Source organism: Paroedura picta, chromosome 15 (genome assembly GCF_049243985.1).
Source record: "Paroedura picta isolate Pp20150507F chromosome 15, Ppicta_v3.0, whole genome shotgun sequence".
Classification (NCBI taxonomy): Eukaryota; Metazoa; Chordata; class Lepidosauria; order Squamata; family Gekkonidae; genus Paroedura; species Paroedura picta.
In genome coordinates this window covers 21,629,074-21,641,989 of record NC_135383.1, presented here as the reverse complement: position 1 = coordinate 21,641,989, position 12,916 = coordinate 21,629,074, and the positions used below count along the sequence as shown (strand labels likewise).

Sequence of the window (12,916 nt, the reverse complement as noted above, 5' to 3'; positions counted from 1 at the left end):
CCAGTGCCTTCCCCAGTCATTACCATTTACCCCCCAGCAAGTTGGGTACTCATTTTACCAACCTCGGAAGGATGGAAGGCTGAGTCAACCTTGAGCCGGCTGCTGGGATTGAACTCCGAGTCTCATGGACAGACAACTTCGGACAGCATTTATGCCGCTTACCATTCTGCCCCACAAGGCAGGTTAAAACAAAAGTCCTCTGCCAGCAGCATTGCAAGGATTCTGAAGGAAGCATGAGACAAATGTATTTATTTATTCGATTTACAGCCTGCTTCATATGCATAATAAGAGCCTCTTGTGGCGCAGAGTGGTAAGGCAGCAATATGCTGTCTGAATCTGTCTGCCCATGAGGTTGGGAGTTCAATCCCAGCAGCCGGCTCAAGGTCGACTCAGCCTTCCATCCTTCCGAGGTCGGTAAAATGAGTACCCAGCTTGCTGCTGGGGGGTAAACGGTAATGACTGGGGAAGGCACTGGCAAACCACCCCGTATTGAGTCTGCCATGAAAACGCTAGAGGGCGTCACCCCAAGGGTCAGACATGACTCGGTGCTTGCACAGGGGATACCTTTACCTTTACCTCATATGCATAATAGTGGCTGGAACTATGATGTCTCTTGAACAAACTCATTTTTGTCGATCCGTCTTGTTGTGGGGAAAATCCAGCATATGCAGATGGCTGAGCTCCGTTGTGGCTATATTAAGATCTGTGCATAGTTGTAAACATAGAAGGGCACATTATTTTGTGTATTATAGGGATTTATTAAAACAAAGCTGAACTATTTATGTCATAGAGGCGCCAGCATCTATTTACGGTCATGTTTGTGTCTCTTTCCCATTATTAACTGGTTTATAGCTCTCTTATAAAAATTTTGTGGCAGGCGAAAACTTCACACATTGAATTTCTTTACCCCCGGAGCAATATTTTCCTACACTCTCCCCCCAAAAGCATAACCTCTAAAGTTGGGTCATGCTTAAGTTATGTAATTTTAGCTTTAATTAATGCACAAGAAAACGACAAGGAAATTCATCCACAAGTTAGACAGGCAAGGAGTTGGGAAGTCCCCAAGGTCTAAATCTGGGAGCAGGCATTGTACCTACATGTGGAACAGGACAGGTAAATCCATGGAGTGCCAAGAGCCAGGCAAGTGCAGTGACAACTGGCTATTTGGACTAGGCAGTGTGCATTTATGTGCTGTTGCTTCTGTCTTATGGTGACCCTGTGAATTATTGTCCTCCAAAACACCCCATCATTGCTCTGGTCTTGGCTTACTTGGTTGAGACCATCTGTCTGTCAAACTCCTGTCGAATTTCCCATAAGTAGGCTCTTTGATGCAAAAATAATCTCTTTATTGTAGGGATACACAGGTTCAAGGAGTTTCCTTGCTGAAACTGAATGGCAACAGACTTAGCAAACCTATAAAGCTGCCCACAAGCCCTCTTCCTGAATCGTATCTTGATGCACAAGAATAAGGCGCAAACAATGATAACTCTGTTCCCATACTAGAAAGCCCACAGAAAATGGTGTTAGGCTACACAACATTCCAAGACCATTCCTCCAGCCACTCAAGGCTGGAGCAGGAAGATTACAGGGGAGAGAGCCCTGTGAAAAATTACTACAAAGCTAATTGGGGTCAGAAGACCAGTAAACATCACATGACAGAACCAAAGAAATGGATCAAATAATCAGGTCAATACAGAAAAGAAAAACCAGCTCCTGACATGAACATATGATCATGGTAAGAACATGTGAGCTCTAACTTGACCTTAACTGTGAACTTAGGCAGATTAAAAGTGCCTGAGAGTGGGTTCTCCATCTTTGGAAATGTTTAAATAGAGGCCGAATAGCCATCTGACGGAGAGGCTGATTCTGTGAAGGCTTAAGGGGGTGGCAGGTGACAGTGGGTGAGTGATAGGGTTGTGAGTATCCTGCATAGTGCAGGGGGTTGGACTAGATGACCCAGGAGGTCCCTTCCAACTCTACGATTCTATGATTCTATGAGAGTTGGTGGGCACGAAGGGTTGTGTCAGTGTTTGCCTCTGTGGCCCTTTCTTTCATGCCCAGGAAAAGCCAATCCCCACTTCCTCCAGGCCAGACTGGCCAGGGATTCTGGTTTTCTTGGCAGGGAAGGGGGAGATCCATAGCAATATTCTCCATTGACCTCCCTCACCGCTGCATATCCCACCCACAAGTGGCTCCACCCCCAAAATCTCCAGATATTTCCAACCCAGAGCTGGCAAGCCTAGCCAGGGGCCATCTGGCTCTGCTCCCATTCCATGAACCCTAGCCTTTGAGGGAAGATCAGTAGGACCAGAGACCACTGAAAATCCTGCCAAGGTCCTGAGAGGCAGTAACAGGTCGGTAAAATGGAGCCAGACCCTCCTGGCAGCCAGCAAAGGTGTAGCAAGACAGAGATGTAGTTTGATTTTTTTCCCCTTTGTGGCCCATCCTAGCCAACAGCTGGACCATTGCGGGGTTGACAACAGGCTCCCAATGATCCTCAGGGGTAGATCTCCGCAGAGAACATGGTCGCAATCCTGACACAACATCAGAAGCCGCTCCAGCACACACTGCATGTCCTTTCACCGTGAATGTCTGTGTAGAGTTTAAAAGCTGCTTCAGGAGGGAGTTCAGCGTTTTAGCTCATTCAGCATCACGAAAAATGAATTTGGGAGCTTTAATTCTTCCCTCGGCAGGATGAGCGCTGACCACACCATAAGCTTCCTCGACGCTCATTTTAATGACCCACAGGAAAATGGCCACGAGCCATTTCTCTGCTCCAGATATGTCCTCATTCTGGCAATTCTTTCACTTCCCCCAACATCCCCTACATTCATTCTGTCTCTCCTCATTCTGGATGTTCCCAAACTGTGGACAAATCTCTGTCCCTTCAGGTGTCCCGAAGGAAGGAGGGGGCCGTTCCGTGCCGTTGTATCTTTCACTTCTAGATTTCACTTAACGGTGATAAAAGATGGCTGCACGGCCAAACAGCTGCTTCCGAGATGTAAATCATCCGCTCCCACCTGCCAAAAAGATCTTGGCCAACTTAATTGTTGAGGCAGCTTCAAATAAGTTGCATTAATGTCAAAGCAATGTGACAGATTCTGGCACCCCCGGCCAGAGAAGGACGGCTGTTGCGGGCGGGCGCCCCACAGCCGCCGGGGGAGACGCTTTGTCACTGCCGCTTAGTTTGGTTTCTGCGTGGCCCAGAGTGGACAGTTTCTGAAAACTTTGCGTCAGGCGTTGTATCGTTGGCAGTGGGGACGAGATCCCTTCCTGAGCTGTCGGCTCCACAGAAGCTGTTTTGCACGTGCTTTGGCGATGCCAGATGAAAAATGTGAAGAGCAGCATGCTGGGAATATCTTTGCATCCGAGCGGCAAACAAACTCTGAGCGTTGCTTAATTTTTAGGGTGTGCAAGCAGGCAGGGCTACAATTCTGTCCTTTTGGATCCCAAAGGCCTTGGTGGGATTACTTCATTAACAGTAAGGTTTTATTTTACTGTCACGTTTTTAGGCTTACCCTTCTGCTAAGAAGCTCAGGGACTTCCCCCCGGCTTATTTCTTTAGAATATTTTTTAGGCTGCCCTCCCGATCAGGGTCTGCAACGTATCCCTGGGAAGCAAGCAAGGCTCTGAGCCCAAGGTCACGACAGTAAGCCTAGCTGCTAAGCAGCCATTTGAATTGAGGTCTTCCCCAGGTCCCAACAGGTTCTTCCAAGGCATCCACAGTGCCATTTGTAACCTCCAAACAGCCCTGTGCAGCTGTTCATGCTTCATCCGGCCCAGGGTTTGTTGAAGGCAAGGCTCAGCAGGGGACAGCCCAGGAGGTCCCTTCCAACTCTATGATTCTATTATTCTATGATTCTATGAATGCAAGCTTCCTCCCTCTTTGCACGGGCCAGAAAGTAAAGCTAGGGTTGGGCGCTTTGGCATCTGAAGTGGCTGTTCATGCCCGAAGCAGCCAGTGGCTGGCTGCTTTGGGCGCGGCCCCCTTTGGATGCCGGAGTGCCCAACCCTAGGTAAAGCCCGCTTGGTATAGTGGCTAGAGCAGGGGTAGTCAAACTGCGGCCCTCCAAATGTCCATGGACTACAATTCCCAAGAGCCCCCTGCCAGCATTCGCTGGCAGGGGGCTCCTGGGAATTGTAGTCCATGGACTTCTGGAGGGCCGCAGTTTGACTACCCCTGGGCTAGAGTGTCCGTCGAGAGTTTAGAAGACCCAGATTCAAATCCTCACTCTGTTGTAAAAGCTTGCAGGTCACCCAGTCTCCAAACAGAGAGAAACAGACCTATCCAAAGGCAATACAATAAATATATTCATAAAAGAAAGAAAAGTGTCCTTTTTTTTGTAGTTTTCCTTATCTGTTTATTCTGTAGGACTTCTGTCAAAACGGAATCCAGGTTATGTCCATTTTCAGTGAGATTCTTTCATCAGTGACAAGTCCTCTGAGTCTTCAATATTTTTATCAATTTTATAAGTATCGAGAATTTAAACCTTATATAATAATAATAATAATAATAATAATAATAATAATAATAATAATAATAATAATAATATAACACTGGCCACAGGCTCACATAGGTATGGGGATACCGGTCTGTATTGACACATTTTCCGTTTTTTTCTCCTCCTCCTCCTCCTCCTCCTCCTCCTCCTCCTCCTCCTCCTCCTCCTCCTCCTCCTTCTCCTCCTCCTCCTCCTTCTCCTGCTCCTCCTCCTCTTCCTTCTCCTTCTCCTTCTCCTCCTCCTCCTCCTCCTCCTCCTCCTCCTTCTCCTTCTCCTTCTCCTCCTCCTCCTCCTCCGTCTCCTTCTCCTCCTTCTCCTTCTCCTCCTCCTCCTCCTCCTCCTCCTCCTCCTCCTCCTCCTCCTCCTCCTCCTCCTCCTTCTCCTCCTCCTCCTCCTTCTCCTGCTCCTCCTCCTCCTCCTCCTCCTTCTCCTTCTCCTTCTCCTCCTCCTCCTCCTCCTCCTCCTCTCCTCCTCCTCCTCCTCCTCCACCTTCTCCTTCTCCTTCTTCTATTGGTGGATGTCATTTAGGCCTTGACTGTAAACCTGGTGGAATAGCTCTGTCATACAGGCACTGTGGAACTGAATAGTCCAGCAGGGCCCTGATCTCTAGTGGGAGCGCTTTCCACTTGGCTAGGGCCAGGGGCGAATAGGCCTTGGCCCTGCTTGAGCCTAACTTGCTGTGACCTGCCCAGAGCCAATTGGGAAGGGAAGGCTATAAAAAGAATGATTATCATCACCATCATCATCCGGCATCTCTGTAGTGTCCCTCTTTAGACATCTTCACAAACCCCTCACAACAAACTGATTGGGCTAGGTCTGATCTTTTTTAAAAAATTGCAAAAATCTTTGGACCTGCCCCTGGAAAGAAGAGGCAGCCCACCGGTGGATATTAGTTTTTGCCAAGTGGTTCAAGCCCTGACCTGGGTGGCCCAAGCTAGCCCGATCCCATGAGAAGCTAAGCAGGATCATCTCTGGTTAGTATTTGGATCCAAAACTCCCGATGCAGTCCAGGGCCACAGAACCCTCTTCCAGAACCGGTTTTGTACCCCAGGAGGGTCACTGCCATCTAGTTAATGTTCCACAACACGACTACTCCTTGGGACAGGTAGTTGGGCGTTGACCCCTTGCGGGACCTAGCTTCTGTGTGTTTCCCAAGCAATCTCTCATTAACCCCATTACGAGGCTATGGACTTCTACTAGCTTAGGCTGGCGTTATGGGTCAATAGCTGCTGTTTTAGATAAGCTTTTGATTTTTTTAATGCTGGCTTTGTATTCGGCTCTGCTTGTCTTTTTGTGATTTTTATCATGTTACGTATTGTGTAATTTGAATTGCCTCGTCATCCTGAATAAGCATTTGGAGGACCCAAGCAAGCCCATGAGTTCTGTTTCTCCCGAGTGTTGTCGGAACAGGATCTTCGCATCCGGACTCTGCTCCGGATCTCATTTTTTCTTTCCCTCTCTTTTGCCACAGTGGCTCCACCGGGAAGCCCGGGACCCATCACTCGGCATGAATCCTACGACAGTTTGGCCTCTGACCACAGTGGACCGGAGGATGAAGAGTGGCTTTCTCAGGTATGGAAATCATTTGCCTGAGGCCGGGGCAGAGCCTCGGCGTTTTCCAACTGGTTCCCAAATTCATCTCAGCCCCGGCTCTCATTACATTAGATTAGATCCAGTGCCCCACCCTAAACAAGGAGGGATTATTAGAGATTATGGTCGCCATTGCATAGTTGGCTAGTATGTGATTTCTATTTTAATGGGGATTTTATTGGGGTCTTATTGTTTTAGAACTGTATGTGTATAGCCTCGCGGCGGTATAGAAATCTAATAATAAATAAATAACAGCGTCAGGGGAACCTTTGCGTGGTTAAAACTGAGCCCCCGGCAGGCAGAAGAAGAAGAAGAAGAAGAAGAAGAAGAAGAAGAAGAAGAAGAAGAAGAAGAAGAAGAAGAAGAAGAAGAAGAAGAAGAAGAAGAAGAAGAAGAAGAAGAAGAAGAAGAAGAAGAAGAAGAAGAAGAAGAAGAAGAAGAAGAAGAAGAAGAAGAAGAAGAAGAAGAAGAAGAAGAAGAAGAAGAAAGAGTTGGTTCTTATATGCCGCTTTTCCCTACCCACAGGAGGCTCAAAGCGGCTTACAGTCGCCTTCCCATTCCTCTCCCCACAACAGACACCCTGTGGGGTGGGTGAGGCTGAGAGAGCCCTGATATCACTGCTCGGTCAGAACAATTTTATCAGTGCCGTGGTGAGCCCAAAGTCACCCAGCTGGCTGCATGTGGGGGAGCGCAGAATCAAACCTGGCATGCCAGATTAGAAGTCCGCACTCCTAACCACTACACCAAACTGGCTCTGTGAAGTGAAGATGGCAGTTCGCGCTGGGGTTGGAGCCTGCCATGCTGTGTGGTGGGCCCAAGATGTGCTCTGCCGGGAATTCGGGATCCAAACGGCACGATGCAGGTCACCCCCCGCCACAGCAATCTGAGCCTCGCATTTCGGTGGCCGGCAGTGTCCCCCTGTGTATCACTGAGTTTCTGGACATTCACAGCTCTCTGTCTGGATCGTCAGCATCTGCGCTGACATTCCAACACCTCTGGCACATGCACAGAAAGGGAGATATATTTTAAGGGGACTCCCCCGCCAGAAGTCCTTTGGGTCACTCGAGGAGGGCACAGAAACGCTTTGAGTTTGGCTAAGTGGAAAGAGCAACTGTATCTCCTCGGAACATGAAAGACGCTCGTGTCGCCTGAGCCAGCCACTTTAGATTAAAGCCTGCGGTGCGTGTATGTTTTTTCCAAACGCAAGTGTTGCTATCAACGGTAACAGCATGCGGCGAAGAAACACTGCCCTTCGCTTCAACTTCTCAATTAGAAGAGTGGGTAATGCATGCTGTCATTGGGAAGTAGATACAATATGTTTGTCCTGCACGCAGCGGGGGGAGTGAATGGGAACATCTGGCGGTACCCTCGGTGAAAATTGCATTGGCATCTGTTTACCTCTCAGCTATGCGGCGCTGATGGTTTCGAGCTTAAAATATACCGAATGCTTTAGTCGTGGCCTAATTTACATAGCTGAGGAAAGATCGGCTCGCATCAGGCAGCCAGCCCGCGTTACCCCCACGAGGAGGGGAGAAGGGGGTGCGGGGCAGAGTGGCCGGGGTGCTCTCACCCTCCCGAGCTTGGAAGGAACGGCCGGAGAGCAAGACGATGTCAAATGCAAAAAAAAATTACTTGTAACAATCACAAGTCACCTGGAGCACTGAAATTTGAGCATCGGCCGAAACAATAGACGCTCGCTTAACCAAGCAAACTCATCTACACAAATCTGTAGGAAACACGGAGGGGGATACAGATGTCTCTGAAAGTCTGGGTCCATCTAGCTTGGGGGAGTCTTGGTGTCCTCCCCCCCCCCTCCAAGCATGAATGGTTTTGCGTTTCCCAATCCTGGGACACGTAGCCTTTTGGGAATGGCGCTTTCTCAGAAGTGCCCTTGTGCTTGCGATGCTCGAGTTTGGAGTCTGACGCGGCTGGTCACAGTTTGATGCTCCATGCATGGAATGGGAAGGTGGGTGGCTTTTCAGCCTTTTTGCCCTTGACAAGGGTAGGAAAGGCAGAGCAGGAGGGGGCAAGAATGTGGTTTATGCTTGGCCAATTTTAAGCAGGAGTTGAAAACAGAACTGCACACTTCATTCAAACCCAGAATAGCTGTCGATCATCCCCTCGCTGTGTGCTTACCCCCTTTGCCCCACCCCCCAGTTCTCATTCTTCTAGTCCTAGGAGTCACGGGGTGGGGAGACCTGGCCAGGCTCAACAGTAACCCTTTGTCGGTCGTCACATGTAGCTCCACATTTCAGTTCCCGAGATGCTGACCTCTTTTCAGGATACAAACATTTAGTGCTCATCAGGTAGAGCAGGGGTGGTCAGACTGCGGCCCTCCAGATGTCCATGGACTACAATTCCCAGGAGCTCCTGCCAGCGTTCGCTGGCAGGGGCTCCTGGGAATTGTAGTCCATGGACATCTGGAGGGCCGCAGTCTGACTACCCCTGCTTTAAAGCTTAGCTGTGATGTGCTTTTGGGCTGGGCTGATATCCTGTCTCGGTGATCCTTTTCTAGGTTGAAATTGTGACTCACACGGGACCCCACCGGCGCCTGTGGATGGGCCCCCAGTTCCAGTTCAAAACGATTCACCCTTCGGGCCAAACGACCGTCATTTCCTCCAGCTCTTCGGTGCTCCAGTCCCATGGCCCCAACGACACCCCGCAGCCTCTCCTGGACTTCGATACGGACGATCTGGACCTAAACAGTCTCAGGTTTTTAAAAAAAATCATTTTGGCCAACATGATTCCCAGCCAACCCCACTCACCCCCCGTTTCCCATCCTTCTGGTGGTTTCAAATGGGTAGCCCTGTTGGCCTGAAGTAGCACAATAGATTCAGAGTCCAGTAGCACCTTTAAGACCAATAAAGAATTATTCAGGGCGTGAGCTTTCGAGTGAGGAAGAGTGCTTGCACTCATAGAATCATAGAATCATAGAATCATAGAGTTGGAAGGCGCCATACAGGCCATGTAGTCCAACCCCCTGCTCAACGCAGGATCATAGAATCATAGAGTTGGAAGGGGCCATACAGGCCATGTAGTCCAACCCCCTGCTCAACGCAGGATCATAGAATCATAGAGTTGGAAGGGGCCATACAGGCCATGTAGTCCAACCCCCTGCTCAACGCAGGATCATAGAATCATAGAGTTGGAAGGGGCCATACAGGCCATGTAGTCCAACCCCCTGCTCAATGCAGGATCATAGAATCATAGAGCCATAGAGTTGGAAGGGGCCATAGAGGCCATCTAGTCCAACCCCCTGCTCAACGCAGGATTAGCCCTAAGCATCCTAAAGCATCCAAGAAAAGTGTGTATCCAGCCTTTGCTTGAAGACTGCCAGACGGCCAGACTGCCACTCGAAGGCCTTAAATAAATCTCTGTTGGTCTTAAAGTCACCATCTCATCAGCCACTCCTGTATATCCACCGATAAGCATTTGTCCAGTTAGCACAAAGCATTTTCATCATCTGTCTTGTGTCCCACATTGCAGGCACATGCTGCGATCTCTTACTCTGCGCAAAGGTCAGCCTGCAGTAAGGTGACCAGATTTTAACATGGGTAAAGTGGGACATCATTGACCGAGGGGGGCGGGGGGTGTTCTTGATTAAAAATTTGGTCTACATGGAGCAACAAAAAGTATCCTAGCATGCATAGAATGCAAAAATAGTATTGTAATATATATATTTTTAATTTCAACGTAAGTACAATTTGCCAAGTACCCCCAGATGTCCCTCCAAAAGTGGGACAGTCTGGTCACCTTATCTTAAAGGTGGACTCTGGATTTTATTGTCCTTTTGGTAGTGAAAAGTAGGGTATAAAAACCAACTCTCCTCCTCCTCCTTCACAACCGATAGCCCATCAGTGAAGCAGCCCTGTGACCTACGGGCATGGAATGAAGATCTCCTGTCAGCCTGCCGGCTTCGGATGCTGATGGCCAAGTGATTGTTAAGCGGCAGTATTTTATTTTTAAGTCCTTTCTCCCAGGTGAATAGAAAACCCATCAGTTGCCACCTTTCAAACAAATTTTGCCAGTTTGGTATAGTGGTTAGGAGTGGGGACTTCTAATCTGGCATGCCGGGTTCGATTCTGCTCTCCTCCACATGCAGCCAGCTGGGTGACCTTGAGCTCGCCATGGCACTGAGAAAGCTGTTCTGACCGAGCAGTGATATCAGGGCTCTCTCAGCCTCATCCACCTCACAGGGTGTCTGTTGTGGGGAGAGGAATGGGAAGGCGACTGTAAGCCGCTTTGAGCCTCCTTCGGGTAGGGAAAAGCGGCATATAAGAACCAACTCTTCTTCTTCTTCAAATTGGCGATGCCTCTATTTGGCCATGTCTTCTCTTACTCCTTCGAGAGTTTAGTTCGGTTTTAGGCGTCGTCTCAACCAGTCTGGTACTCAGACTTAGCAGTGCCTCAGGTAACCTCTTCCCTCTATTGTTATTATCAGACAAAACTCAATTCTACGGGGGGAATACGTTTCTAGCGGCTTCTCTGCCAACGGCGATCCCATCCCAGGATAACGGAGCAGGAGCTAATGCCGGTTTATGGCTTCTGTTCCCTCTTAGGGTGACTCATAGCCCAAGCGGAGAGGAACATCCCTTGTTTAATGTTCCTTGTCCTTTTCGATTTGCTTTGCATCGTTCCTGCTTCAGATGTAGAAGAAATCACAAACAGAAATCTTCCCTGGTTATCTGTCACTGCAGTTGGGTTGATTTTTCTCAGATTGCAAACTTCTTACATCCCAAAAGGGGCTCATACAAAGTTTTAAGTTCCTGGAGGTCGGTTCAAAGCGCCTTTTACTGATTTCAGGACGTGGCCCTTTTCCATGTTGATACCGGTTGATTTGGGGGAAAGCTGCCTGTGATCGGGGAGGGTATCTGCTGACTAGCTCAGGGTTCCCCATTGTGCTGACCAGGGGCACCATGGTGCCTGCCAGGACTTCCCCGGTGCCTGCTGAGCTTTTCTGAAAGTGGGAGGGGTTTTGGTAAGGCAGGGCTTTCCCATGGGTGTGCCAGCAGCAAGCAATGGCAGATCAGGGGGACTGGCAAGCATCCAGGCCTGGGGTTCCATCCCCCCCCCCAAAAAAAGTTTCCTCATTCTTCTCCCTTCTCTTTCTCCTCCTTCCCCTAGGCACCCCTTCATTTCTCTTTACTATTTATTTATTTATTATATTTATAGGCCGCCCTCCTTTTCGGCTCAGGGCGGTTTACATTATAACATTTGTATGCCGTACAATAAACATTCAATGTAAAACTGATTCAACAGTGAACTTATATCAAACAATGTAATTTAACAACAGGACTTAATAATAACAACAACACCCAGTGATATAGCAGTATTCAATAACAAACAACGGTTCGGTCTGACTGCCCTGTGGTCTGGTTTTCTGTTAGTGCAGCTTATGCGTCTTCTGGTTGGTGACTAGCAGCTCATTCACTTGTCTTGGCCAAATGCCTGGGGGAAGAGCTCCTTTTTGTAGGCCCCGAGGAATTGTTTTAGCTCTGGCAGGGCCCTGTTGTCCTCTGGGAGCTCATGCTACCAGGTGGGGGCCAAGACTGAGAAAGCCCTGGCTCTAGTTGTTGACAGACGAGCTTCCCTGGGGCCAGGGATCACCAGTTGGTTGCTGTTGGAGGAGCGTAAAGCTCTTTAGGGGGCATCGGTGGAGTCACAAACAAAGAAGCTGTCAGTGGCTTCCAAAGTTCCAACTATCCCTGTTGAGGGTGCCCTGCACAAGTAACAGCACCAGTGGTGCCCTGTGAATGCCCTGCGAATCCTTAAACCGGCTCTGGTGCTGTAGGTCCTGGGAGGGCTGCAAGGGGTTCTCAAGGCCCTCCTGCAGCTCCTACAGTTTGCACAGCGCTTCCACGGCTTGCAAACCTGATCTGCTGTTGCTTGGAAAGCATCCTTTCCAGTTTGGTGTGGTGGTTAGGAGTGCAGACTTCTAATCTGGCAAGGCAGGTTCAATTCTGCATTCCCTCACATGCAGCCAGCTGGGTGACTTTGGGCTCCTCACGGCACTGATAAAACTGTTCTGACCGAGCAGGAATATCAGGGCTCTCTCAGCCTCACCCACCTCACAGGGTGTCTGTTGTGGGGAGAGGAAAGGTAAGACGACTGTAAGCCGCTTTGAGCCTCCTTCTGATAGAGAAAAGCAGCATATAAGAACCAACTCTTCTTCATCATCCTTGGCTCGGCCAGTTCTGGAACTCTGAAATCATCTGTCTGTCTGTCGGTCTGTCTGTCTGCCCGGGTGTCTTGCTGCCCTGCAGGAGGGTCCGTCTCACAGCTTAAAAACCATTCATCTCAGATCTAAAATCCAACCATGCCCCTCCAGGCTCTAGTCTGGCAGCCCCTTCAACACCAACAAGGTTTCCACGGTCTCGCATCTGCTGAACGGCGCCTGGACTCAGACCCTGGGAGCCCCGTTGGTCCTCTTGGTGCTTCTGGACTTGAATCCAGCTCCTTCACTGCAGACCAACCTAGTTGCCCTCCTGAAACACCCCTCAACTCTGCACCTGGAATCATCCTCATCTAATTGGAGGTGGATCCAGCCCAGGCCGGTTCACTTACAGAAGAGATGTTTTCCTAACCATATTTGTGTGTGTGTGTGTGTGTGAGTGAGTGAGTGAGTGAGTGAGTGAGTGTGAGCTGCATTCGAGAGTTCTGTTTTTTGTTTCGCAGGTAGAAATTCTGACGCCTCAACATCCATTTGTCTTCTCCGTTGCAGGATCCAGCCAGTTCGTTCCGAACCCGTCAGCATGCCCGGGTCATCCCGCCCGACTTCAGACCGCAGAGGGATTTCTGCAGTGGCCGACGCTACCTCAGGTAGG

The 12,916-nt window shown here is 49.3% G+C and overlaps 1 protein-coding gene across 12 annotated transcripts in view; it reads left to right on the top strand.

Moving 5' to 3' along the window:
• BCAS3 (BCAS3 microtubule associated cell migration factor) overlaps positions 1-12,916 on the top strand; it is a 631,049-nt gene that overhangs the window by 333,391 nt on the left and 284,742 nt on the right. For all 12 annotated transcript variants that reach the window (XM_077311257.1, XM_077311251.1, XM_077311253.1 and 9 more), the window contains 3 exons: positions 5,974-6,074; positions 8,608-8,804; positions 12,814-12,911. In XM_077311257.1, coding sequence (XP_077167372.1) covers positions 5,974-6,074; positions 8,608-8,804; positions 12,814-12,911 — 396 coding nt within the window. The remainder of the gene's footprint in view (positions 1-5,973; positions 6,075-8,607; positions 8,805-12,813; positions 12,912-12,916) is intronic.